At 48.4% G+C, this 26,984-nt stretch overlaps 1 protein-coding gene across 3 annotated transcripts in view; it reads right to left on the bottom strand.

The window, feature by feature from the left end:
* The window catches only part of Atg7 (autophagy related 7), a 157,348-nt gene that overhangs the window by 77,000 nt on the left and 53,364 nt on the right, over positions 1-26,984 (bottom strand). For all 3 annotated transcript variants that reach the window (XM_048356280.1, XM_048356279.1, XM_048356281.1), the window contains exons 14-17: positions 25,999-26,202; positions 24,189-24,304; positions 22,058-22,133; positions 12,320-12,400 (exon numbers count right to left, since the gene is read on the bottom strand). In XM_048356280.1, coding sequence (XP_048212237.1) covers positions 12,320-12,400; positions 22,058-22,133; positions 24,189-24,304; positions 25,999-26,202 — 477 coding nt within the window. The remainder of the gene's footprint in view (positions 1-12,319; positions 12,401-22,057; positions 22,134-24,188; positions 24,305-25,998; positions 26,203-26,984) is intronic.

Raw genomic sequence — 26,984 nt, 5'->3', positions numbered from 1 at the left:
ACTGTTTCTACTGAAATTTTGTTTGCTTGATTTTTGTGGTACTGGGGTTTGAACTTAGAGCCTTGTGCTTGCCGGGCACTTCCTAACCGTAACTCCAGCCCCTTTTTAGATGCTAGTTACGTTCAAGATAAGGTCTTGCTTCCTGTCCAGAAATGTGCCCAGGCAGGCAGCGAGCTGCCTATTTTAGGCTTCCTGTCACTGTCAGGACAACAGGCACACCCCAGAGTACCTGGCTCTCAGCTGAGATGGGCTCTCGTGACCTTACTTTCCTGCCTGACCTCAAACTTCAATCCTCTCAATCTCAGCCTACCAAGTAGCTAGGATTACAGGCATGACTATTCATGCCCAGCTGCTACTGATGTTTTTTTTTGTTGTTGTTGTTGGTCATGGGACTTGAACTCTAGGCCTGGGTGCTGTCCCTGAGCGCTTCAGCTCAAGGCTAGCGCTCTATCACTGGAGCCACAGCACCACTTCGATTTTTTGGTGGTCAACTGGAGATGAGAGTCTCACAGACATTCCTGCCTGGGTTGGCTTTGAACTGCGATCCTCAGATCTCAGCCACCTGAGTAGCAGGGGTTACAGGCACGAGCCACCACCGCCCGGCTGCTACTGAAGTTTTGATGTGAGATACATGCCAAAAGAGACAGGGTTGGGTTTTTCCTACTCTATAAGAACGTACTGAATGACTAACTCACGCCTGCTTGGTAATATGTTCGTATGTGTGGCAACATTTGGTCCGAGATTTGGCTTCACTGTTACAAGCTGCTGGGTAGCAAGCATGGCACCTCTCGCACTGGAAGCTACCAATTTCTACCGAAACAACAGGCACTGCCGGGAGCAGCAACACTGGCTTGACTCGCATTATAACGACTGTGCTGCATTAAACTTTCTGAACAAAGCCTGGGACTTAGCCTTGAAGCAGGAAGAGCATGATTCTGAGCAAGCTGACACACACACTTGCCATCCTGGGCCTTCCAAGAAAAAGGCTGTTTCTCTTCAGTGGGGAAACCACAGGAAGCTGCAGAGACAGCCGTGGGGTGTGGGTTCTGCTGGGCCTGGGAGCCTGCCAAGAATGCCATCGTTCTGTTTCTTAGCTCCTGCAGTGCAATGACACTGTTTTTTAAGAAATGATCTTTCCCAAGCACCTGGCTTTTGTATTCAACTCATACTGTTGTCATCTAATTAACATGATATTCATAGGACTGGCAAGCCGGGTGCAGCTGTCCTGGTCCTCAAGCCTGGTCCTAGTCACAGTGGATGCATGGCCTGGTTCTCCTTTTTCTTTAGTATTTAAGCTGAGAATTGACCAAAGTGAAAGCACAGATGCCTGTCATGAACAGTTGCTAGAGCAAAAGCCTTTAAACTCTTACCCCCAGGAGAAAGTTGCTCTGGTGTGGGAAGCCCACGCGGTGTGCCCATGATAGTCTGAAAACCATGACAGGAGAAACTTCTTCTGTGCATCAGGATCCTCCTTTCAAGGGACAACCTCTGCTACAATCAGCCTCAAGGGCCAACCAGTCAGTCCACCCCTGAAGGAGCTAAAAATTGAAAGTGGGTCCCCCGGCAAAATGCGATCGTGTGTGAACTGAGCCTATCACACCTGCTGTGCAGCAGGTGGAAGACTGGGAGTGGGGGCCTGGACTTCGGGTCCTCTCTGCGCCCCATCCTTGCCATGTGGGAGACGGGGCTGGGGCGCTCTCTGGCCGGCCACTTCCCTGGAACGGGAAGGGACACCTGGGCAGCATCCACTCAATGCTGCGGAGCCTGGCAGCAAGTGCTTCCTGCCCTGCCCTGCCGTGCCCTGCCGTGCCCTGCCCTGCCATGCCCTGCCCTGCCCTGCCCTGCCCACTGAGAGTCTGATGAAGGCTGGAGAAAGGCTTCTAAGCAGCCATGTCAGGTGGGAACCAGGACAGCTGCGCCGGCAGCAGCCCGGGTGCTGGGCTATCCTGGGCCTCTTCTGTCTGTGCCATGAAGGGCACCGAGAGATCCAGAAGTCAGGCAGCCTCTCCTCGAGTAGCCCTGGCGCTGACCACAGACACCTGCACAGGTACGTAGCACTCAGGAGATGGGAGGGCTCCCTTCCTCCCCTAAATACACTCTGAGGACCAGCGGCGGGAAGTGTCACTCTGGTTAATAATTAAGCACTCAGGAACTGCGTGGAAAGAAATAGGAAGAAAGGGAATAGTCGAAGGCTCTAATAATGACAACAGTGTTTGCTTGCCTGAATTGCTCAGACTCTTGTTGAGTTTCTCAAGTTTCCCAAGGTGGAACGCATTCCATGCTTTGGTCAACACGACAGCAGGAATGGCGGCCACATGGGCGCTTTGCCATCTCCCCAGACACCACAAAGGCGGCTGATGGATGCCCTGCCTGAGGCCACCGCAGCTCAGAACGCTGGCCAATTGCCCCCAAGTCCACCGCCCGGGGTGGAGGGTGGGGGTGTTCTCCACTCCCTGCACTCACCGCGTGTCCCTCAGAATTTTCAGGAAAACTTCTGGGATGTCTAAGATCCCCAAATCCCCGGGGACTCAAGGCTTGACCTGGGGGCCTTGGTCACTCAGCTTCCTAGCTCAGAGCTGGTGCTCCACTGCTCACGCCACGCCTCCGGCCCAGCTCTTTTGTCAGTGAACCGGAGATGGAGTCTTGAGTACTTTATGCCCAACCTTCCAGGCCTCAGCCTCGTGGGTAGCTAGGATTATAGATGTGAGGCACTGGGGCACATGCTCTGAGAATTACTTACAACACCTAGTACGATGTACATGCTACGTGGGCAACTGTCCTAACTCGTCACAGAGGAAAGGGCCAGGGAGAATGTCCACAGGGCCCTCCACAGAGGCAACTTGCTTCCCCCGCCTCCAGGCCTTTGGGGTTTATGATTGGCAGGAACGGGGGCTGCACTGCCGGCTGTAAGCTCAGGAGATGAGGCCCTGCGGGGCCCTTCCACTGCTCTCACTTGCTCACAATTTCTGTCATTGTAAGCCCGGACGCTTCTTTTATTTTATTTTCTTATTTATTTTGCAAAATGTCCTTCTCCTTACCCACCAGATAGCTTCAAATTACTTAAAAAAAAAACAAACCCAACCCTACCTACCCTCCAAGATTAAGAATGCACCCCTGCCCAGGCTGGCTAGGAGGAATACATGCCGGGTGCAGAAATGATTTCCCAAGAAGAACTCGTGCACAGCTCGGAGCTGGCACAGCCGGAGGAAACAGGCGCACAGCCTCCCCTGGCGCACCGGGCCGGGGCCTGTCTCGGAGACCGCAGGCCTCTTGCGGGGTGTGTGTGTGTGTGTGTGACAGGATGGTGTGGGTCTCGCTTTCCATGCATGTGTTCAGTGTGTAATGGAATAGATGGACTCAGTAATGGAAAGCACACATTGTGCAACCCAACTCTCTCTTCTGGGAGTCAGAAGACCCGTATGCGTTTGTTTTCTCACAGAAGTCATTCCACTAGCAAGTCCACTTGCTTATATATTTTAAACTCTGCTCATAATACCATTGAAATCAATCTTCTCCATCACTCATAAGGGTCAAAGTAAACTGAGGATGGAAATTGATTTTGCAGAACTTTTAGGAAGCAACGCACAAATGTTCTTCCTTACGCGAGAGTCATCCCAAATTCGAAGTCCTTGTTTGGGAGAGTGGAGGAACTGTCCCTTGCCTCCGTACCCTTTCCTGGATGTGAGATGATCTGGCTGCGACACCTGTCACCCCATTGGTCGCCAGGCTGGCTAGGCCGGTGTCCCCTCCCTGCCTCACCACTCCATGTGCGTCCCTCCCGACCATCGAAGAGGAGGGCCATCCCCGATGGAGGAGAACTGGTCTTCGGCCAAGGGTATACAAGTAGCTGCGCTCCCCTGCTAGAACCTCCAAACAAGCTCTCTGGTCCCCTTTCCTTTCGAGGTCTGTCATGAATGAGCTAACATAAAAGAACAGGGGAAGCTGGGCACTACTTGGGAGGCTGAGATCCAGAGGATCTTAGTCTGAGGCCAGCTCAGGGAGAAGGTTCTCCAGACCTCTGTCAATCAGTTGCTAGGTGGGAGTGCTGACGTAAGACAATGTGACAAGTGGACACAGTCTCCCAAGGAATCCTTGCGGGAGGCCAAACAGCTGGTACAGCAGTGTCAGCTCCCTGTGTACTCCATACCACCCAGACCCGGCCTGTGTACTCCAAGATGGTTCTCAGGATGCTACCCAAGTTTGCCTATACTCCCTCCATGCTACCCTATGTCTGCCTGTGTATTCCCAGGACAGTTCCAGTAGTTTGCAATATGTAAAACCAGGACTGACTATCACCATCTAAAATAGTACATCAACAAGTCACAAGGACACTAACTTCAGGAAGGTATATTTACAAATGGCTTTATCACATCTCCTATGGCAAAAAGTCTATAATCTAAATACTTTTAAGTACTTCAACAGGATATTGAAAGGCCTTTTAGAAAAAAAAATGAGATGGAGACATCCACAAATCCTGCAGGGGAGCAAGCAAGCCCCTTTATTGAATCCCAAAACATCTGTCCTGCTTAAATGCACTTGGGAAACCAGGAAAACCAATGAGATATTAAAGGCTACAAAGAACTTCAGTGGAATCCTATTCAGAATACCACAGTGCAGCAACTCACTACCTTTAAGTGAAAAGGCTAGGGGGGAATGCCCCGGCCCTGAGTTCAAGCCTTAGTACTGGCACCAAGTAAATGGACGAATATATAAATAAGACAAATTGTACCTCCACACAGATAGGTAAAAGGCATTCTACAATGATGGATAGCATCCCAGATTGTGAACTCCTGGAGGACACTAGCTAGCTTCATTTTGTCTCCTTACGTGCCGTTCATTAATCTTTCTCACCATTTACAACATATTTAATTGGTTCTTACCATTTACCAGGACTAGTTATCCCTTTGAATCTAGTTGTATTTCTTAGGTAAAGAGGATCAAACAACCTCACAGACCTGTATTTATAAATTAGTGAGTCTTACTTTTGTATCATCCAAAAATCTATCATGAAATTATTTATCTGAATTACAATGACAGTAAAATAAACCTGTCAAATTTCAATACATGTTGAGAAGATGAGGAAGCCACTCAAATGGCAGAGTGCTTATCTAGTAAGTGTGTTGAAAACATCCCATGTGAAGTGTTGTACCCATGCCGCGCGCACACGGAGCTTCTCAACTGAGAGCTGGACACTGGTGCACGTTTGTTATCCTCGGTATGGACGGAAGCAGGTTCATCTAGGTGGGAAGCAAGACCCTAGCTCAAAAGTAACTAGCAAAAGAAACAGAGCTGGAGGCATATGCTCAGTGTAAGGGTGCCTGTCTACCAGGCACAAGGACCTAAGTTCAAACCCCACCACAACACAAAGCCACACACACTCACACATAATCCCTTTACGTGGCTTTCTGTTTTCGGAGGACCTTGTGATCACGATCTATGACTCAAGAATTTTATAAATCAAGACGGTAGAGGCTAGAAGTAAACAAAATCATTTCCAAACAAAAGGACATAGAGTAAAAGGAGCCCTTTAAGGAGGAAATGATGTGCTTCTGCCAGCTGCCGGTGTGTTCATGAGCGCGGGTGACATGGAAGGAGGTGGCAGGCCCAGCACAACTGGCTGATCAGGTGGTCTGGGAGGACCACTGGCAGCACAATTACACCTCTCTGTCATCATACAAATGGCTTAGGCAGCAGCTGACAAAAGGACAGGGAAGCGGGCTTTCTGCAGCTTTCTAAAGCCGCGACTCCAAATCCCGCTTCAGTCTCTCCCGCTGTCACTGACTGAGGACAGATAGTGAGCTCCAAAGAGGCTCCACGCACCCCAGGAGACGTAATGTGATCACAGGGGTCTTTGTTTTCTTCTTGCTGGCAGTGCAACACCAGTCCCAGGAGTGGGCAAAGGCCTTGGTATTTGGCCACAGGGAACTGGATAGAACTGGATATACGTCAGCCATTGCAATTTCCCTGGGAAACAGAAAATATTTTCCCCACTCTGCGGATGAGGAAATTGAAGCAAAGGGAGAAATGTCCAAGGTTTTCAATGAGGTGAAGAGCCAAGAGCTTGGAGGTTAGAGCTCTAGCTGAATACTGCTCACTGGCTCTGGCAGGATATTCCATCTCCTTCTGGGAACAGAGCAGCTCTGGAGACTGGAGAAACACTAGTTGCTAAGGACAAGATGTGGGATACAGTTTACACCACACAGCCGTACATATGGAACCTATCAAGCGTTAAAATAGAAGGCTTGAGGCCTCACTGGGTAAATGAGATAGAAAAGAGAACCTGGGGGTGGGGGCAGGTTACTCATCATTTTCCAAATGAGAGATTTATGTCCCTTTTGGAAAGGAGAAGAAAAATCTGGCTGCAACCCAATTTTGAGTAACATTTGCCACTGAGAAGCTGTATGCAAAAATTCCTGGCACAAGGTTTGGAGAGCTCTTCCGATTGGGTGCTGGCCAGTCCTTGTAAATGACTGAGATTTAAAACCGATCAAACCTAGAAGCAGGGAGTACGCGCAACTCAATGCAGCACCACAAATCCTCCTACCTGAGCTCATCTCAAACTTCAAGTGGGAACGTGCAGGAAGGGGATTTTCTGTGTGTACTAAAAAGTCAAGGGCAGAGAAGGGAGTCAGCAGTGAGCCGAGCAGGCAGGACTAGGGGTGATGATCTTCCTTTAATATATTTTCTTACTTCTCTGCAATTAAAGTGGATCGCCAGGCTGAGTGTGGAGTGCCAGACACACACACACACACACACACACACACACACACACACACACACACAGCATCAACAAATATTTTTTTAAAGATCGCTTGTGAAATAAAAATAATGGAAACAAAGTAAAAAGGCTATTAAATTGAAGTGTCACTAGAGGGCCAGAGCAGACTCAGTGAACAAAGGATGACAAGGAGGCGAGTAGACCGAGGAAGGACAGAGCCAGGCCTGGGGCTCCCCGAGGTCCTCCCCCACCCAAGACCACCTACTGCGCCTGCTGGATTCCTTTCTCACCTAAACTCCACTCGGTGAGGAAGATTTACATGGAACCGTAAACTTCAAAACAGCAGCCTCCAGTATTGGACGAAGTACACCACATTTCAGCTTGAGCACAGCCAAGGCGAAAGTGGCTCTGACCAAGACAACTGGGTGTCTCTGCGAAGTCACATCTGCTATGCCGAACAGCTTCACGAGGATGCCAACTGTGTTTCCTCTTCCACTGGTCTCTACAACTCTTACCTGTCCTTTCACCTCAATCCAGAAGTCACCCTCTACTGGTCTACTCCACTGACAAAACAACGAATCACTAGGGTCTACACAGAGGGTGCACCTGGTCTATAAGGTCTTCGCCGACTGTAAAGTCTGTCTCACGCTATAGAGAATGTTATAGACAAGGCCTATTCCTGATCATTGTTCGTTAGCTGTTACTGTAACAAAATACTAAGATAATCAGCTTCTAAGGCTCAAGGGCTCCGGAGGTTTCGGTGCGTGGTCAGTTGACGTCATAGCAGTACAGCACAGCTGTGGTTAAGCAGTGGTTAAGCAGTACATCACAGTGGGGGAGAGGGGCAGAGACAACTCTCAGTTCATAGTCAGAAGCAAAAAAAAAGCCAGAGGAAGAGCCAGGGCCCCAAAGGCCCTTAAAGGCACATCCTCAACCATCCAACTTGCTCTCTCTAGGATCCACCTCTTAAAAGGTCTTACCACCTAGCGATAGCAGCTGGCTGGCGACAAAGCATGGTCCTTTAAGGGGTCATCCCAGGTCTAAACCATGGCAATCATCCTTACATGACTGGCACACAGCAGAGACTCAAGAGTCAGTTGGGTAAATGAATGCTTGCTAACAGGACATGCATTAAGACCTTGCTTTCCAAATCTAGGACATTTGTAGAACTCTTGGGTGAAAGGTTACTTTGGGACAGCACTTCTTAAAGAAAGTTTATCAAGTTTAATACTGGTATTTTGTGTTTCTTTTCCTCTGAAGGAAATATGATCAAAGAAAGGTAGGATTATATAATATCACAAGACAATGGGCAGGCTGGCTTTGCAAGTGGCAGAAAGAGAATACAAAGTACCAAGTGATGGTACAGCTGGTATTGATTATGCCATCCCCCTCTCTCCAGCACTATTTCAGATGCTCATGCCCAGATGCACCCAGAAAGCCGTGCACAAGTCATTCTCAGAAGGTAAATTGTAACTCACCAACAATTATGGCTCAGTCAACACCAGAATGAGGCTAGTATTAGCATTATTAATCACTAATTAAAGTCTCAAGGTCAGATTTCTGGGTACCTCTTAGGACATCTGTGCAGTGGGCAGGTCCTAGATGGGAAGCAAACCAAGTTTGAGGGCTGTTTCTACAATATCACAAATACCGTGAGCAATAGAACTATGCAACGAGAACCCCTGCCAATCACCCTGCAACTGACTCTAGAGATTCCAACCAAGTCTCTGGTCAGCTTGCAGGTCTCAGAAGCATAGCTATTGTTGCATGAAACACCAGAAAACAGCTCGCTTTATTCCTTATAGAAACAGAGCAATCAGAAGAGGTGGCCTGCTCTCCCTCCTCTAGGACTTGACTGGGGTACAGGGAAAGTTCTGGATCAATGACAGTGTTCTCTATCTTGATGGGAGGAGTGTAGGTTACACAGGAGTATGCATTTGTCAAAACTTATATGACTTCTTTAAGATAACAATGTTGCTCTGTGCAGGAATTTTAGCTAGACAAAAAGGACCATGCATAAATATTGAAGGATTCTAGACTTGAGCAAGTAAGTAAATACGTCCAGGAGCCAGGTTTCCCTGTTCTGAGAAATGTAGTTTGAAATGTGGGAAGGGGAAAGTTACCATCACCAAAGGGGTTAAATACATCGTGTGCCTTCTACCAGGAGGATACAACAACCTTTCTTTGGTATTTTGCCAAAAAGTCATAACCTGAATTTAATCACAAGCTAACAGTAGGTAAATCCAAACTGCGGGACACTCCACACAAAGAACTAGCAACATGTCAAAAGGTCACTGTTAAGAAAGACAAAGAAAGGTAAATATCTTTTCCAGACAGAGGAATGCCCAAGAGACAGGGCAACTAAAATGCAGTGCTTCATCCTGAATTGGACACTGCCCTAAAAGGGAAAAGTAAATAAACCTAGGAAGAACATTAGTGGTGCAAATAACATCTGAAATACAGACTGCTGATTAGATAATAACATTGTGCAAACATTAAATGGCCTTAAGTTAATAAGCATGTTGTATGTCAGGGGAGACAGTGTCTTTGTTCTTAGGGAATTTACATTGAAGTAGTCAGTTAAAATAGAACACAATGTCTTCAATTTACTCTTGGAAATGCAAGAACAGAAAGGGTAGGAATGGAGTAAAAGGGGGAGGGAGGGAGGGAAGAGAGCTATGATACAGACAAACGGAAACAGTGCACCTACCAATATTCTTGCAACTTTTCTTTAAGCTTAAGATTTTACCAACTAAAACAAAGTTGCTAATAAAAAGGTTCCCTTAACTGTTGCCCCCCCCCAAAAAAAATAATTTAAAGTGAAAGGCTAATAAAACTTAACAACACATTTGAAGACCTTTCAGAAATACTGTGTTCAAAATTACATTCTTTGCTCTGGCAAAAAGTTCCAACTCTAATTGGATCTAGATTCCTTTTCTCCGAATAAAAAACAATGTGTAAAACCTGCTTTAGTGACACAGGCCAAGTCATCCTAGCTACTCAGGAGGCTGGGATTAGGAGGACGGCAGTTCAAGACCAACCCTGGGGGAAAATGTCTGAGAGACTTTATCTCCAGCAAATAGCTGGGCTGGAGGCGTGACTCCACTGCAAAATGCCAGCCAAGGAAGTAAGCTCAAGTACGAGGTGCTGAGTTCAAACCCTGACATCACCAAAAATGAAACCAAAACAACCAACTCATACAAGCCTCAAATAAGGCATTTTCAAATCTCATTGATGGAAACCATCATATTAAGAAGTTTTATGAGATGATACATAGAAAATGACATAAGAGCCACTTTTACCGCTCGCCTCCCCAAGATTCTTCATTTCCCCCCCCTGTAAAATGAACAACTCACATGGCTATGTGTGCCAAGCCAAAGAAGCAGACACCCGTATTCTTCCTCACCTCGGGCAGTGTGAGGCTTTCATGGCTTTATTAGTATTATTTTTGAGTGAACAAGGTATTACTACCCAACAGAGATGATCACATCACCATGCTCCTTTTAACTCTCTGTATTTATATGGCCTTGGTCCTAGGGAAAAAAGTGCAAATACCAAAATCTTTGTATCAAAGCAAAATTAATTTCATAAATGTTGATGGAAAAACTTTGTAGTGTCATTTTTAGTCCCAAAGAATCTTGAAACAGTAACAACTAAGATAGAATCCAGTATAGAAAGTATCACTCTGAGCATGCCTTAAGAAAAAGTTACATGCACAGAGAGGGGAATGTAATTGGATTTGTCATTTTAAAGTATTACTGTTGGGTTTGCAGATAATAGGGAGTGACATGCTCCTTCGAGGGGAAAGAAGGTAGCCAAGTAAGCAAAAACCGGGCTTCTACTGTAAGGAAACACAGGCACCAACGAAGCAACCTTTTCAGCACAAAGGAAATCTAATACCCAGACCACATGAAAAGTGATCGCCATGGGAACAGTGCTGCTGTTAAAACCCAAGTCAGCTTGTATCAAATAGCCTAGCATGCATGCGTGTGCAAAGCAGGACTCTTACAGCAACCAGACCATGAGAGGAAGCAATTCTGTGAAGAAGAAGCCAGTGGCATACCCATATTTACTTCCGTGCTTACAGTAAGTGTGAGAGTGTAAAGCCACTCTCTGAAAGAGTGGGCTCCTCCCCCTGTTGGCTGGTATGAGGAGATTCTTTCATAAACAGTACCTTACATGCTAATTTAATTAGAAATAGGGCAAGAAAGAACGAGTATGTGCATTTCACTTGGAGAACCCAATTATCTTCATTTCATTGACTTGCCGGACTGAAATAAAGCTACAGCTACAGAAAATATGGCCCTGAACCAAATGATCTCAATTTGAAAATTAATACAGCCAAGTTATTTTTAGACCAATTAACTCAGTCATACAAAGAAAAAAATACACTCCACTGAAGAGTCCATAATCCTAAAGCTTGGATTTCTGAGGCCTGCACGTAGACCTCGGCAAAGCCTGGACTTGAGTGGAAATAGGATACCTCTCACACAAAGGAACCAGAGAGAAGGGGCTGTGGGGGAATTACCAGCCAATGATAAGCCTCATACCTCAGTAAAACAACAAAACAGATTTACTTCACTTTCAGAGCAGAAAAGAAGTTACTCTCAATCTCTGAGCACCTAGATTTAGCCCATTTGTCAACAGTTCAGTTTTTTACAGAAATGAATCGGGATGGGGCCTCTCAGAAAATAGGATGATGCCAAGTTTTCGACAGAAATCTGTCAACTCAAGAATTCACTTCATAGCAGAGAAACCTGCTCATAGCTGAGAGAGGCCACTGCTCCACACGAGAGACTGCAACATTATTTTGCATAGTCTTTCAACAGAAAACTTTTCTGGTCAGTCAGGAAGGTTGTTTTGAGACAAGGTTTTACTGCCTAGCCCAGGCTGGCCTCGAACTTGTGAGCCTCTGCGGGGATGGGGATGAACAAACAGGAGTTTTAAGAGCGCAGGTTAAATCACTAGGCATTAGAAGGCTTAAAGGGACATCGAAAAGGAAATCAGCTGTCACATATAGTATACAAGTAAGAATAACTCAGACAGCATCTCAGAGCCTATTAAAAATGAGACGCCATCACTATAGTTAGAGGTACATCAGCCGTTTCCCATTACTGTGGGACAGCACACCACGTCTATTTTTAGAGCAGCTGGAAAGATCAAAGGAGAAGGGGCCTTTTATTGGCTCCCTACCCAGGCCCTAATCTCTGTTTACTTTTCCTTTGTCATGATGTAGATCTCCAAAAGACACCCTAGGCAGGATTGCCCCAATCCCCCACTTTCAGAGGAACACTTAAAAACCGCTGGGTCTTTCAGGGTCTCTGAAAAGAGGGAAACCCTCCCAGGAGGAACAAAGTAAGACCAGTGAAGTTCAAGTTCAAGCCCAAATTGCTACAACACAAGCACTGACATGGGGCTAAAATACCATAAATCCAAATTGCTCAGTCTGGGTTCTTTGTGACACAAGAAACAGGACAGAGTCCTTCCTCAACCTCCCCTCCTCACAGGAAGCTCCGCTGGTTTCAGGTGCTGGCTGGCTGGCCGGGTGGAGATTCAATGCGGATGGCTCATTTCAAGCCCCACAAATGCAAAATGACTTACTTTGGAAGAACAGGCTGTACATTTGTCAAACGCCAGGCTGACAGGAAGGACATTGTCAAACCGTGACAGAAATCCCCGGATCTGAAAACAAACCAAACAGAACAGTTCATGTCAAGCATTGAAGGGCCACATCTATGAAAATGTTTAGGTAGTGTATGGCAAGGAGGATGGTTATCACAAGGGTCCGGACGGAGGCTACTACCAAAAGTGGAGTTCCACTTGAGTATTTATTTTCTCTTGTATCGCAATTGCTTTGGTGGACCCAGGTCCTTTATTCCTTTAGGAACCATGGCAGAGATGATTTTCAAATATTTGAGAAAAGGCAAATTGACCACCAAATACAAAAGGCAAGCTGCAATAGCTCAAGTGTTAACAAATGTATTAAAAAATATAGCAGGTTAGGGGGCTTGAGTGTGTGGCTCAGCATAAGAATGTTTGCCCAGTGCACAAGTCTTGGGTGTTTCCCCAGCCTACCAAAATGAAACTAAACCTGGCCAAGGTTTGACTCTGTCTCCCCTACGGGACAGTGACCGGATAAAATATGACGCAGGGAGGAGGCTAGCCAGAGGCTCCCAGAGAACAGAAGACACGCAGGGTCCTAAACAGTTACTCAACGGTCAGGCTCCATTGGTGGGGAAACAGCGACATCTGGGGTAGAGGCTGCTCCCTGCAGCTAAGTCACCATTGGCCAGCCCCGCCCCACTGAGGCTAAGGCGTGCAGGAACACAGCACTGAGGCCAGTACAGGAAGGGCGGTAAAAACGAGAGAGTCTCCACAGCAAGCCAGACCACACGAAGCTACTCGTGAGCTCATTTATTTCCGCTTCAGAGCGACTTTCTTCTTACCTTGTGGTGGCACTGAGCTACTTCCCCAGCCCAAACACCTCGTTTTACCTTGACAAAACTCAGGCTCAGAAAGGTGAAGCGTCTTGGCTCAGGTAAACAGTAAGTGATGAAGCTAAGATTCAAAAGCAGACCTATGGACTCCAAACCTGGCTCAGGCCCCAGCTTCCCTCGGTTGCAGGCTAGATTACTGTTTTTCCTTTCCCTCAGAATACCATAGCCAAGACTGGGGCTTGCATTCAGGGCCCCCTACTTACTGGTATTCTACCACTTGAGCCATGCCTCTAAACTAGCTTTTTCTTTACTATCACACTGTCTTTGTCCACAGCCATCCTCCCAGCACCCATCCCCAAACAAAAGAAAGCCCGACACCCTGCGTTTGGGAACTGGATCTTTTGAGTCGATGAAGCAACCAGCTTCTAGCTGAATGTGTCCGATGTGTACACCCACCCCACCCTAAAGGAAATGCTTATTCCTACTAATAGGCGACATGATTTCACTGTAACCCGCGAGCAAGCGTGTTTGGATAGGAATTACCAATGAAGTGACTGGGTGAAGGGCAACCTCACTGTGGACCTTTCGGTTCCTACAGGTCAGGCCTGTGTATGGATGGTGGGGGTGGAATACCAAAAGAGGAGACATTAACACAGTCACAAAGACAAGGAGAAAGTCACCAATGTTGAGATTCTCTTGCACTATCGAAGTCATAAGCTTGAAAGAATACTCACAGTGAGCCCCACACATCCAACCCCCCTTTTTTGTTGTTGGTGGTGACTATGGGGCTTGAATTAAGGGTCTGGGTGCTGTTCCTGAGCTTTTGTTGTTGTTTGTTTGCTCAAGGATAGCACTCTACCACTATGAGCCACAGGGCCACTTGCAGTTTTCTGGTGGCTAATGGGAGATAACAGTCTCAAGGACTTTCCCACCAGGGCTGGCTTTGAACCACGATCCTCTGATCTGAGCTTCCTGAGTAGCTACGAGTACGGGCATGATCCACCCACGCCCAGACCAACTTTCAAATTCTTTTTTTTTTTTTTACAATCATAAATAATAAAATGATATTTAACATGACCTGTACATTAGTGTTCCCATATGTTTCATGAAAAAATTCCTTCATGAAAACTTCTACTATTCTCTAAGCTTCTGTGAAGCCTTTTTTGTTGTTGTTGTACAAAGACTTAAATTGTCTTAGGATTGGAGGTGGGGAGCAAAGCTGAAGGGGAGGGAGAGTAGGTTGAGAGAAAAGGGAGAGGAAGGAAAGAAAAAGCAGAAGCCAACAACAACACAGGTGGTGGGAGCAGAACAAAGGACTTGGTGAAGGGCTGGGCAGAGCCGGGCCCAAGACACCATTGTTCAGCACCTCCAGACTGCTCTGTAATAGGAAACGACGATGATTCATTTTCCTGGGAAGTGAAGGAGAATAACGTGTGTGAGAATCTGTAAATTCACGAAGCTGGTATCAGAGAGCAATTCCAGTTGCGATTTTAAAGAGGAAACCTTTCTCAAACCCACTGCAACAGAGTCCCGCGGGGCACCTGCGGCGGTGGGCTTCCTCCCACTGCACACGCTCCGCCGGGGCGACCTTCCCGCACGCAGCTCTCAGGCCTCGCACTTGCCATTGCCTCGTGGAGGCTGGCCGGAGAGAGCCAAGTTGCCCCTCCCTGGGCTGCCCTGCCTTCAGAGCGGATTCGTGGGTCCAGTCTTCTGGGCTCCATGCACTGACTGGGCTGGGCTTCAACTTCCTTCCGAGACAACCCTGATGTCCTCATCCTTCTCCGGGCCACCTCCATGGCTTAGAATTCTTCCTGCTGCCGACGTTCCATGCCTAAATCCCCATCTTCCTTAAAGCCCATTCAGACTAAGCACAAATCCTGCATCAATCCTAGGTCTTCCTCCCCTCCCAATCTAGAAATATACATTCGTGTCCTCTGAAGCCCCCAAGAAAAAACAAAACTATTTTGGGTTCTAGAGAACGAATTCAGGACCTTGCACGCTAAGTAATCCTACCACTGAGCTATACTTCTAGCCCAGGAAAAAAAGTTGGTGCCTAAACCAGCGCTCTGCATTATGTACCTTTGCTATTACTGAATATTAAAAATCCTTACCTGGCAATGTTAGCCCAGGGGAAAAAAAACAACCCACACAATTGCCTGTGCTTTCTTGGCTCCTGACCCCGGGCCCGCGTGTAACTCACAGGCTCAAAAAGGTCAGAGCAGATGCGTTGAACTCCCCGTTGTCAAACACGAGGGACTGGATGGCCCCTGATCCTGGCTCACGAGGTCTGAGAAGAGAAGACAGAACACTGCTCTCCTGGCATAAGGGGTAAAGCTAGGGCAGACAGGCTGTAAATGGCATTAGCACAGGGCTATTAAACCTTGTGCGCGCCTGGCAGGACTTTATTAGGTGCACCTGTGCACATCTACTAGCTTTCCAAGGCTCCCAGGCAGGAATACCTGCTGGGCTCGGGGTGCCCTGGAGACAGTGTCAAGGACCTCCTTGGAACCGCAGCTGGCACAGGCAGGAGCAGGAAGTACCCTGTGCCACCCCAAGGTGTTAGGCACGCTGTCTCACGGGTGCCCACATGCCTCTTCCCACTGACCCCAGCAGTGGCGCTGCAATGCCCAGTACCCTACAGGTTTTCATCGGGGGCTCTGGCATTGGCTGGGAAGTGTATATATGGGGCCTGGCTCAGAGATGATTCTGACAGAAGACCCGGTATGGATACGCCTGGAAACAACTACTGTATACTTGGAGACACTTGGCCTACCTTCCAAGGAACAACCAAACCTCGGAGTATCATGCACAGGCTCTCAATAGTTTCCCACTGAGAAGGGGCGTAAGGCTCAATCCTAGAAAATGCACGCTGTGTGTCCCTGCTTCCTCCACTGGCTCCTCAGGCTTTCTTCACATGGGGGCCCCGGACTTCCACTGCGTACACCTTGGGGCCCCCTGATCACCCTTGCCTCTCCTGCAGCTCCCCAAAGCACTCCAGTCCCTTTCCCCTTGGAGTGTCCTCTTCAGCTTAGAAGCTATGAAGAAAGGCCTGACATGGCACGCACCCGCCCGGAGCAGGGCCGACCAAAGGAAGCGAGCCCTCATGCGCATAATGCGTCTTACCTGTGTCTGGGGCCCTTGGGTGTTTTCACCTTGTCTCTCCTCATCCTCTGACCTGCCACCATTTTTTTCAGACAAAGAAATCAAGGCTCAAACCTATGACACGGCTTGCCCAGGGATTCACAATTTGCCAAGTGGCAGGGCCAGGAATCTGAATTTGGATTTTGTTTTTGCTTAGTTCTAAGGCCTGAGAGAAAAGAGGAAATGCCAAAGTAGGTAAAGTGGAAGGAGGGAAGGAAGGAAAGGCCAGAGGAACGAAGACAATCTCAGCACCTACATGGCAAGGCAGCCGCCAGGCTAATGCAATCAGCTTTAGTTCATATCGCCTGGCTGAATAAAAAAAATAGGCAGATCAGGAGTAGAAAGGGACTGCCTCTTTTCTGGGCCTCCCATCCCTGGCCATGTTTGTACCTGAGTAAAATTCCCCCCTCGGCGCCAAGCCCACCTCCCCTTGATGAGGAGCGAAGACCCAGTGCCCAGAAACAAACAAGCACTCTGCGAAGGCGCCATGCAGCCACGGCGGGGACCCACGGCTTGAACTGCAGGCCAGCTTCCAGCAAGCCTGGCACCATTTCTAGAGCCTGGAGTTTGCATAAATAAAAACGAGCTCCAAACTCCAGATCGATCTTGGATGCTGAAAAGAGCCTTAATCAAACTCTATGCCAAAACGGAGAGTTTAGCAATAGCAAACCCCCAGGCACACCACAGAGGCCTTTGTTTCAGATAACCGCTTCCGCTACCACCAACTCGGCCCTCCTCTCGTTATTGAACGGGAGCCACCGAGGGGCAGAACTAGCTGGAAGTGAGCCCAGAGTCATCATGGGAGAAAGCCTGCAGAAGGGAGCAAATCCTCCCAGCCCTTCCCTATTCACTCCTGGCTTCCTGAATTTTATGAGTCTGTTTGTAACTTCCTATTTAGGAGAGAGATAAGCTTCTATTTTAATAAAAGAGAAAAGGAAAGACGAAACAAGCATTTATAAGTGTCTCATGTGGCCATAGTTGTGCTAGTGCTTGGTAGGCATAATTTAATCCATGTATCTAACTCCAGGCCCTTATTGTGTTATCCCAAATTTACCTATTAAAAGAATGAAGTTCTGCCTGGCACTGATGGCTCACGCCTATAACCCTAGCTACTCAGGAGGCTGAGATTTGAGGATCACGGTTCAAAGCCAGCCTGGGAAGGAAAGTCCATGACTTTTATCTCCAATTAACCACCAGAAAATTGGACGTGAGCAAAAGAGCTCAGGGACAGCACCCAAACCCTGAGTTCAAGCTCCACAACCAACAGCAACAAACCAAATTCAGAGAGAGTAAGCAACCTTCCCAAGATCACACAGTGACAAGTGGCAAAGGGTACCTCAAATCCTTTTGGGAGGTCATATGTGAACAAACGAACATGGAATTCAGATGTACAGTCGATCCTCATCTCCTGAAATCCAAACTATCTCAAAGCCTTCAAGATTGCTCCACCATGAGAACTCCCAAATATGACAGCCTTGCTGGGTGAGCAACATTCATAAAGTACAGTGCCACCACTCAAAACCACTGCAGGAGGCCTGGCTCCTCCGGGACAAAAACTGCTGCCTGAGGTACTGTTGGACTCTGATGTTACCCATGGCAGAGGAAGCCCAGAGAACACTCAATCTTACACCCGGGAGCCCTCCCTTGAGTGGGATCCCAACACATCCAAAAGACTAGGGGAAGTCTGTGGCCTTAGAAGAATGCAACCGTCGAAGGAATGAGGGACTGGGTGACATGCAGTCGAGTCTGGTGCCTGGCAGCCTGGTAGGGTCCATGTCTGGGAAGGGTCTGCCGGAATGGAGGGACAAGACAACTAGGTAAAGACTAAGGGATAGTCACGTTTCCTGTTGCTCTCACCAGCATCAACCTAAGGAGAGGGAGGCTCTTCTTCCTGGGCCCCACCTCCGGAAGTGTGCTCTTGTTGCCTTTCCTCTCACTCCTTCCCCAGGGGTCAATCTGCTCGCGTTCCTGAGGCACAGAGACCAGGATTCCTGAGCACAGTAAAAGAGACCTTCTTAAAGGCCGGAGGACCCGGGCCAGCACAACCTGAGCAGACAGGCCAAACAAACGGCAGCCCTGGACATGGTGAGAGCCGCTGGCTCTACCTCAACTCCGCCTTGCTCCGAGGTTTCCCAGGCTGGGCCCTCGCAGGATCCTGCCCTAGTTCTGGCTTTGTTCTACTTTTCTGAAGTGGATGAAAAGAAAGAATTCAAGAGTTTGAGTGAAGAACAAACCCAGAGGAAGGGCATACACATTCAGGGACTTCTAAAGTCAGTAGTTTAGAGCCAAGAGTATATTCACCCAGAGACAAAACTGTGGACAGCTTGGTCCACAAGATAAAGCAAGACCTTGGTTTGGTTTTTAGATGCTACTGTTCCTTCCCTCCTCTTCCTCTCTCCTTTTCCCCTTCCTCCCTTTTTCCTCTCTCTGTCTCTCTCCCTCTCTGTGAGACTTACCACATAGCCTGTGCTGAGCTGGAGCTCTAGGTCCTCCCAAGCTCTGGGGACCCAGGTATGTGTTACACTGCCAGAACACAGACCGCACAATATGAACACATTTGCAGAAAGTTCAGGCTTGGACGCAAGTCCCCCGGGGTGCTGTGTAAAGAGCTGTTTGCCCCTCGGTGGGGGCAGGGGCTTGGGGACGCCCGCGGACATTGTATTTTGATCTGTGTGCCAGGCACAGGGGTGTGTTCACGGTGGTCATTCAATGTGTCATACACTTAACAATTTGTGTGATTACTGTACGAATTTTATGCATCAAAAGTGGTATTTAAAAATCCCTCCCTCAAAAACTCGGAGACGGCAAGGGAAGGGGTGAGTGACATTATCCAAAAAGAAATGTACTCATTACCTGACTTATGTTAACTGTTACCCCTCAGTATTTCACCTTTATAATAACAATAAAAGAATAAAAATTTATTTTTAGAAAATCTCCCTTTTTATGATCAGAAAATAATTTATACTTCTTGCTGTCTGCTTGCAAATACAAACCTACATACCTTGGGCCAGAGCCACGAGAAACAAATAAGTAAAAAGCAACCCAAACCAAGAGACCCCTGAGTCTGTTTTTTCACCTTCAACAGGTTTTAACAGTCTTCAAATTCAACGAGAGGTTTCTTTGGGCAGAATGTCATTGAACTCCAGGGCCTAGTCAAACCATCCTCTGTACTGGGGCATCTCCGGCTGGGCCATCTCTGCCTGTGGTCCTAGAGAGGGGAAGGAAGCAAGCCTCCCACCTCCCAGGTCTGACCCAGGAGAACACAGGGAGGGGAAGGCAAGAAACTTTCTCCAGATTACACAACAGCGCTGGTGGGAGGCGCGCTACTCTCTGCCCAGGGCTATCACTTTCCACCACTTCCCATCCCACAGGGACCAATTAATAAACATTGTGCTTTGAGGCACTGAGAGCCTCACTGGTCATTCTTCACATGCAAAGTACACACAGGGGTTTACGGAGTTCCCCTCAGCAGGAAACAGTTGCTCTTGGAGAGCTGGGATGGGGCAGCAGGCACTGAGTCTGCAATAGCGCATTGCGACACCAGCCCGGGATTGGGAGAACTAACATCCCCCGCAACAAAACACAGTTGCACAAACAAACTCGCTCAACTTGAAGGTACAATACTAAAAAAAGGACAAACATTCTAAAGGGAGACCTCACAACCCTGATAACCTTGATTCTTTTTTTTTTTTTTTTGTATTGGTCCTGGGGCTTGAACTCAGGGCCTGGGCACTGTCCCTGAACTTTTGTGCTCAAGGCTGGTGCCCTACCACTTCAGCCACACCTCCACTTCCAGCTTCTTGGTGGTTACCTGGAGATAAAAGTCTTACAGACTCTTCTGCCCAGGTTGGCTTTGAACTGCAATCCTCAGATCTCAGCTTCCTGAGTAGCTAGGATTACAAGCATGAACCACCAGAGCCCAGCCCTGATTAACTTTTGAAAGTGTTTTCTTCATTCTTTTTTTAGAATGTAACTAAAAATAAAGGCTTGAAACTTGAAATCTTTTAAGCAAAAAATCACACACACACACACACACACACACACACACACACACACACACACACCCTGGGTTTTCCCATATATGGCCACATTACTCTTCAGCCTTTGAGAAGGCCAAATGAAGAGATGGCCAACAACCAAATCATCTTTCAGCTAGCTGCAATGGAGGAGGAAGGACACTGAAGAGCTGGTGAATGAGGAAGAGCTGCCGAAGGATTAGTTGCCATGGCACTGGAGAAGCATGGGCGCACGCATCTGACACGGGCCTCTTCTCTAAAGAGGCTGCGCTGCCCCTAGCACAGAGAGAGCCACAACTGCAGTAATTCCACATAAAGGACTTAAAGGAGGAAACCAGTGCAGAGGCATGACTGAAAACTTAATGAAGGCCCTTCTCAGTATTAAATCCGTAAAAGAGATGAGGACACAGCTCGAGGCCGCTGGGGTGGGAGGGGGCGGGCATGGGAAAGATGTGAATGAGACACCAGGGCATAAGTAACGGAGGTCAAACCCCAGAGGGGAGCAGGAGCCTTGTGAAAGGTGGCTAGTACAGTGTTTGTGGGTGCTACCAGAAGCTTGCCTATGGAGAAGACTGGCATTCTCCTATCAAGTGAAAGCCACTTATGTGAAATGGGGCGATCCACACGTCCTGTGTTGGACACACGCTGGACATGTGCAGGGCACCGGAGCTCACTGGTTCCGAAGTGGAGGGTCGGAGGCTAGAGGACCCGGCACCTGGTCTCCATGGGTGGGTGGGGTGGGAGCGTTGAAGAGGGCTGGAGAGCTGAGGCTCCTGAGGGGCAGGTCGGGGCTCTTTCTACTGCCAAAGTCTTGAGAGAACCCTGGAGGGATGGAAAAGTTCAGGGTTGGGCTGCCACTCGCCCTCTCATGCTCTCATGACCACCATTTCCCCTCTGCTGACCCTGACAGGAGAGGGCAGTAGAGAGCAGGAGACCCACCAGGACCTGGGAGTGGAGTCTCTTCTCCCACATCAGAGAGACAGACATAGGGCCTCCGGGGTGCAGCTCAGTGGTTCAGCAAGCGCACAGAAAGCACATCGCCCTGGGTTCTCGCCACGCGCCAAAGGTGGGCAGCCTTCAGGTGATCATAGGCTACAAAGTCTGAGTGGGAAACCTCTCCATTCAGTGAGCGCTACTGCAGAGGCAGTGTGAACTCATCCCAGCCCTCTTCCTCCCCTCCCCGAGCAGCCGGCTTTCCTCACAAGGATCCAAACTCCGTTTCTGGAAACACTCCTCTATGTGCTTGCTCCTGAACTCCTTCTGTTTGGGTGGAGAGTCAATAATAACAGCACACAACAGGAGTGTAAGCGCAGACACTACTTCCTGACGCAGCTGCGTCCATCCATCCCCACCCCACCCCCCCGCCCGCCCCCCAGTCTTCACATCCACCAGATGAGGTCTGTCTGACTCACAGATGTGAGAACTGAGGCCCCGGAAGTGGTGGGACTCCGCCAGGGAAGGCCACCTTTAACAATGGCAGCCTGCAGTTTCCAAGCCCGTCCAAGCCCGTCCCCTTTTCTCCACGCCACAGTGAAGTCTCAGTCAGCATGCCCGGTTCAGTTCACCAAGCACTGGCGACTCTTCGTGTTCATGACTTCCACCCTCCACATCCCACAGAACACCTTCCGGAGGGTCACGGGGTTCCCCACTGAGAGCCTGGCTGTGCGAGAAGCAGGCAGGGTAGACAGGACAGTCGACCCAGGCCAACTCCAACAGGATGGCAGCCTCTTCTCCACACCACTAACCTGGTGAGGCACAAGCCCCAGAGAGGTGGGGGGCTCACTCATGCGGTCGTCGCTGCTGCTGGCGATGGCGTAGCCCCTGCGGAAGGGAGGAATCAGAGCTGTTCACGGGGAACACACGCACACACACGTGAGGATTGTCTGGAGGGCGCCCAGTGAGAGTGAGAAGGAAGACCGGAACGCCCTTTCCTGAACAGCACACACTAGCCAAAAACTCACTTCTCTAGGAGAGGAATAATAAAACCGCATGGCGATGAACCTAACTCTCTTACTCTTCAGTACTCTCTTAGTCTTTCTCTCTTAGTCTTTTGTATTTATTAATTTTTTTTGGTTCTTTCTCCTTTTTCCTTTTCCTATCTCCTCCTCCCCTCCCCTCCCCTCCCCTCTTTTTTCTTTTGAAGACAAGGATTCCCATTCCATTTCCCAGGTGGACCTCAAACCCTTTGTCTCAAGAGATCCTCCCAGCTCAGTGTCCCAAGTAACTGGGGCGACGTGAACACCACCGTGTCCAGCTCTAACCTTAACCTCCTGAATCAAATCAATGCTACAGAAATGGAGGGAAGAAAAGTAACGGTGGGATACTTAGCCACAGAAGCAAGGCGACACAACACCTTTGAAAACCAGACAATGGGCTAGGGTGAAAGCCACCGGAGGAGGGCAATCAGGGGAGAGACAGATTGTTTAAAAGTAAATTTGAGTGTGGCTTAGTGGTACAGTGCTTGCCTAGCATGCATGAAACCCTGGGTTCGATTGCTCGGTACCACATAAGCAGAAAAGGCTGGAAGTAGTGCTGTGGCTCAAGTCACAGAGCACTAGCCTTGAGAAAGAAAAAAAAAAAAAAAGCATAGGTATAGTGCCCAGGCCCTGAGCTCAAGCCCCAGGACTGGCTAATAATAATAATAATAATAATAATAATAGAAGAAGAAAGTAAATTTGAGGACACTGCTGGGAGTAGTCCCAACATCCATGTCCTCTTGCAGCTTCTCTGTTTTATTCGCAAAGGTGGCATGCCCAAAATTGCTGGGTACGTTTTTTGAGGAATGCTTTTTAAAGGGAGGCAGATGCGAATTGCCACAAACGTTGTCCTCTGTCTATTTCTTCCTTGTAAAATGCCATGCACCGCAGTGCGGATGGCGCCGTAGTCGTCTTGTATCCACAAGGCGACAGCCGTATAGAAGAAGAGCTGCGAATGGCTGAGGGAGAAGGACTCACGCCAGTGCCGGCGACGCACGCCTACAGTCCAGTCCGGATCTAAAGAATCCTGCTTCCAACTCTGCAGGGGGAGAAAAATCTATGGCAATTCTTCTCCAAGACAACCAGCAAAAAAGCAGGGCTGGAGGAGAGGCTCAGTGGAAACGCACCCGCTCAGCAAGCAAGCTGAGCAAGCACAAGGTCTTGAGTGTGAGCCCCAATACAACCAAAAAGTAAAATTAAATTAACAAAAGAAGGCACTTAATTCCCCGCTGGCACAATGGAGCCTTTATCCCAGTCCTGGACTGCTTGCAGGGCTGTGAAAGAATGATTAAGGCTGGTGTTGCTGAGTCGCCAAACACAGACCTGGGTCACATCATACGGTTTCTAACATTAGGTCCATGGATGTCCTTACCAGTGACAGAGCTAGGAAAATCAAAATGCTTATTCTTCCTTCAATTGCCAGACTCTAGGAGAACACAAAAAGGCTGCAAGGATAAGTTCTGAAGATCCCTTAGCAATTTCTTACAGACTCAAGAACTGGATCCAATTTTCTTTTCTTTCTTTTTTTTTTTGTGTGTGTGTGTGTCGGTCCTGGGTCTTGAACTCAGGTCCTGGACAACGTCATTGAGCTTTTGTGCTCAAGGCTAGGGCTCTACCATTTGAGCCACAGCTCCACTTCTGGCTTTTTGGCAATTTACTGGAGACAAAAGTCTCATGGGCTTTTCGGTCCAGGATGGCTTCAAACCACAGTCCTCAGATCTTAGCCTCCTGAGTAGCAACGATTATAGGTATGAGCCACCGGTGCCTCGCTTCTTCGTCATTGTTGAATATAGAAAAGCACCAACATTCTCAGAAGAGCCCAATCGAGAAAAGGCCCATAGAGATACTGCCAATCAAAGCTTTCTTTGCCTAGACGCCCATCTCTGAGTAGCCAACTCACCCTTCTGGATGCTGCAGGACGGAAACCATCAGCTCCACGGCCAGTGATCCTGCGATCATGGCCAGGCCCGGACGGCTCACGGTGCACTGCTGGTCCAGGGTCCGGTCTCTGGTAGACTGCAGAGAAGCAACCGCTGAAGTGCTGCCCGTCTAGTCCCCACCGCCCCAGCTCTGAGCCCCAAACTCCTCCACGATGAAGTTTTAAAAGACAACAGATGCTCACTGTTGGCAAAGAAGCACCAGCCTCAAACACTATCACTTCTTAGGAGGATCAAGATAAATAAAATACACAGTCTCAGTAAGTAAATGAAGCAATAGGCTGAAAAGGATAAGCCGGTTAAGCAATCTAAGACAGGAGAATGTCAGCCAAGTGCCTCAGTTCTTCCCTGCCATTCTAACTCAAGTAACCAGAATCTGCTACCTGAAGCCTTGGGTTCCAACGTACCTCTCACTGCGTGGACACCTCACCACATTGGGTGTGAGCCAAGGGCTTCACTGCCAACGTCTTTGCTACAGCCCAGCTTCTCTGGGTCAACCAAAGCAATCCTAACCTTCCAAATCTGAACAAAGGCAGAGGTTGTCAGGGACATCTGTGACTGAACACTTCGCCTTACGAGCAGACATCGCTACTGCAATGGACTCGAAGTCCCCTTGTGCAGTAACTAAGTAACAGGGCCAGCTGTGGAACTAAGCCCATGAAGGAGATTACTAAGCAGCCCAGCCCCACTTCACACAGGAAGAAGGCTGGGTTTTTTTTTTGTGTGTGTGTGTGTTTTTTAAATACATATTGGGAAGACACAAAAAAGCCAGTCATCCAAAGGAAGGTATGGTTTCTAAAGACCAAGTTTTCAGAGAATGGGGAAGCAGAGGGAGAAAGCAGAAACTGTCTCTGCCCTGGGTCTCCAGGCTCGATGCTCTGCTCAGCGCTGTGGATTGGTGGGAGCACAGGCACATGTTGGCGTAGCGGGCCCTTGCTCTTCAAAGCACTTTCACACGTGCCCTTCTTGGCTGTGAGCTGACAGGGCCAGTGTTCCCTCTTTTTCTAGGCTGCAAGAGGCCCATTAGACATGGGTTTTAGACAAGCAGTCAATTTTTTTTAGTTTAAGTACTATTGCACAAGACTTTTGTTTTTTAAACTTCAAATGGCTACACACGGGGGTTACAATTTAGCATGTCCATTTATGTGTCCGCTGCTTCATCAGTCCCCTCTTCCATTCTCCCCCGTCCTCTCTACCTCTTTCCCCCAGGCTTTCTTCTCATTTCCCACTTCCTCTGTCACATGTGTATACTGAGAATCCCAACTCTGTCTGCAGGGTATACTTACACTAAGAATGACTTCTTGTTTGCCGGAGGCCCAAAGTCACCTAGCACCCTGCACTGTCACTAAATTCGCGAAGCACATCCCCCACTCCCACTTTGCAGAGCCAGAGTGCAGAGACGACACAGAGGGTCCTGGGAGACAGTGGGCTCCTCGTGTTGAAGACAGCATGGGAGGCCAGGCACAGCTATCCCAGAATCAGTCTCTGCTGCCATGTCTCCTTACTCGGCACCCCTTTTCTTCCTCCAGCCCCCTCCCCCACCCCCGCTTCAATCTGAGCAGCTGCATTTTTATCCGAGTGAATAGGGAACAGCTATAGAGTTGAGGGTGCCAATCAAGCCCCACGGTGTGGCAATGCCACTCTCCCAAACGGGAGACGCCTTCTCTTTGTTAAAAGACAGTATCTGAACAGCAACAAAAGAACTGGGTCTCTCTTGCTCAGTCAGTGCATATGGCACTGAAAGTATTTGGAACGGTAAAGAAATTCACTTACATCTCCAGGGGCCACCACATCATTGCAGAAATAGCAGCCGAGTTTGTAACCAGGGATGTTGGCAAAAAGTGAGGATCCCAAGAGGTCAGCAGATGAGCCAGGGGGCCCCGGGTACAGGTCCCCGGCTCCCTGCTGCTTTGGTTTCTTCAGGCCGTGTCTCATGACAACAAATGTGTCAAACCCCAAAGCAGCATTGATGACCAACTGCAGATTTCAAGGAATAAAAGAAGAAAGTTAAAACCCACCCGAGCTACGGATAATTTCCTATTTGGTTAACTTTCAAAGTTAATTTTTTTGCCTGTGAGTGTAACTAAACTCTAATGCTAATGCTGGTCAAGGCTCTTCAATACTGAGATTATAAAGTACAAAAAAAAATCTGATAAGTTGTCAACATAAACTATCTCATTCCTTTCATTTACAACTAACTCCCTTATAGTCTGGCGCTGGTAATTCGTGCCTGTAATCCTAGCTACTTAGGACGCTGAGATGGCGAGGATCTCTGAGGCCAGCCACTCCCTTCTCAATAGCGATCCCATCTGGACACAGCAATATGCACCTGGCGTCCCGCCTACGAACTGACCAGTCAAGGCTGAAGAGTCTGTGAGATGACGTCTCAGTGGAAGTTGCTGGGCGTGGTGGCACATGCCTGTCATCCCACACCCAAAAGCAAGTGTGGAACAGGCTGATACAGGCCAGCCACAAGCCCTGAGTAAAAAGTGAAACCTGACCTCAAAATAATCAGTATAAAAAAGGGCACAGTGGTGCACCTGCCTAGCAAGTGTGGGGTCCTGCGTTTAAACCCTAAATACCTTAAGTACAACAACAACAAACAAACAAACCCTAAACCACAGCAAAACTCCCTGAGAACATCGCCTATTTATAGATGAGGCTCCTGAAAGCCAGGAAAGTTCTGTTCTCTAGATGGCCCAAAGTCACTTACTGCTAAGAGTAAGTGTATACTTGCACGTGCATATTCTCTGCTGCTC

This window comes from Perognathus longimembris, chromosome 10 (genome assembly GCF_023159225.1).
Source record: "Perognathus longimembris pacificus isolate PPM17 chromosome 10, ASM2315922v1, whole genome shotgun sequence".
NCBI lineage: Eukaryota > Metazoa > Chordata > Mammalia > Rodentia > Heteromyidae > Perognathus > Perognathus longimembris.
This window is presented reverse-complemented; position numbering and strand designations above follow the sequence as displayed.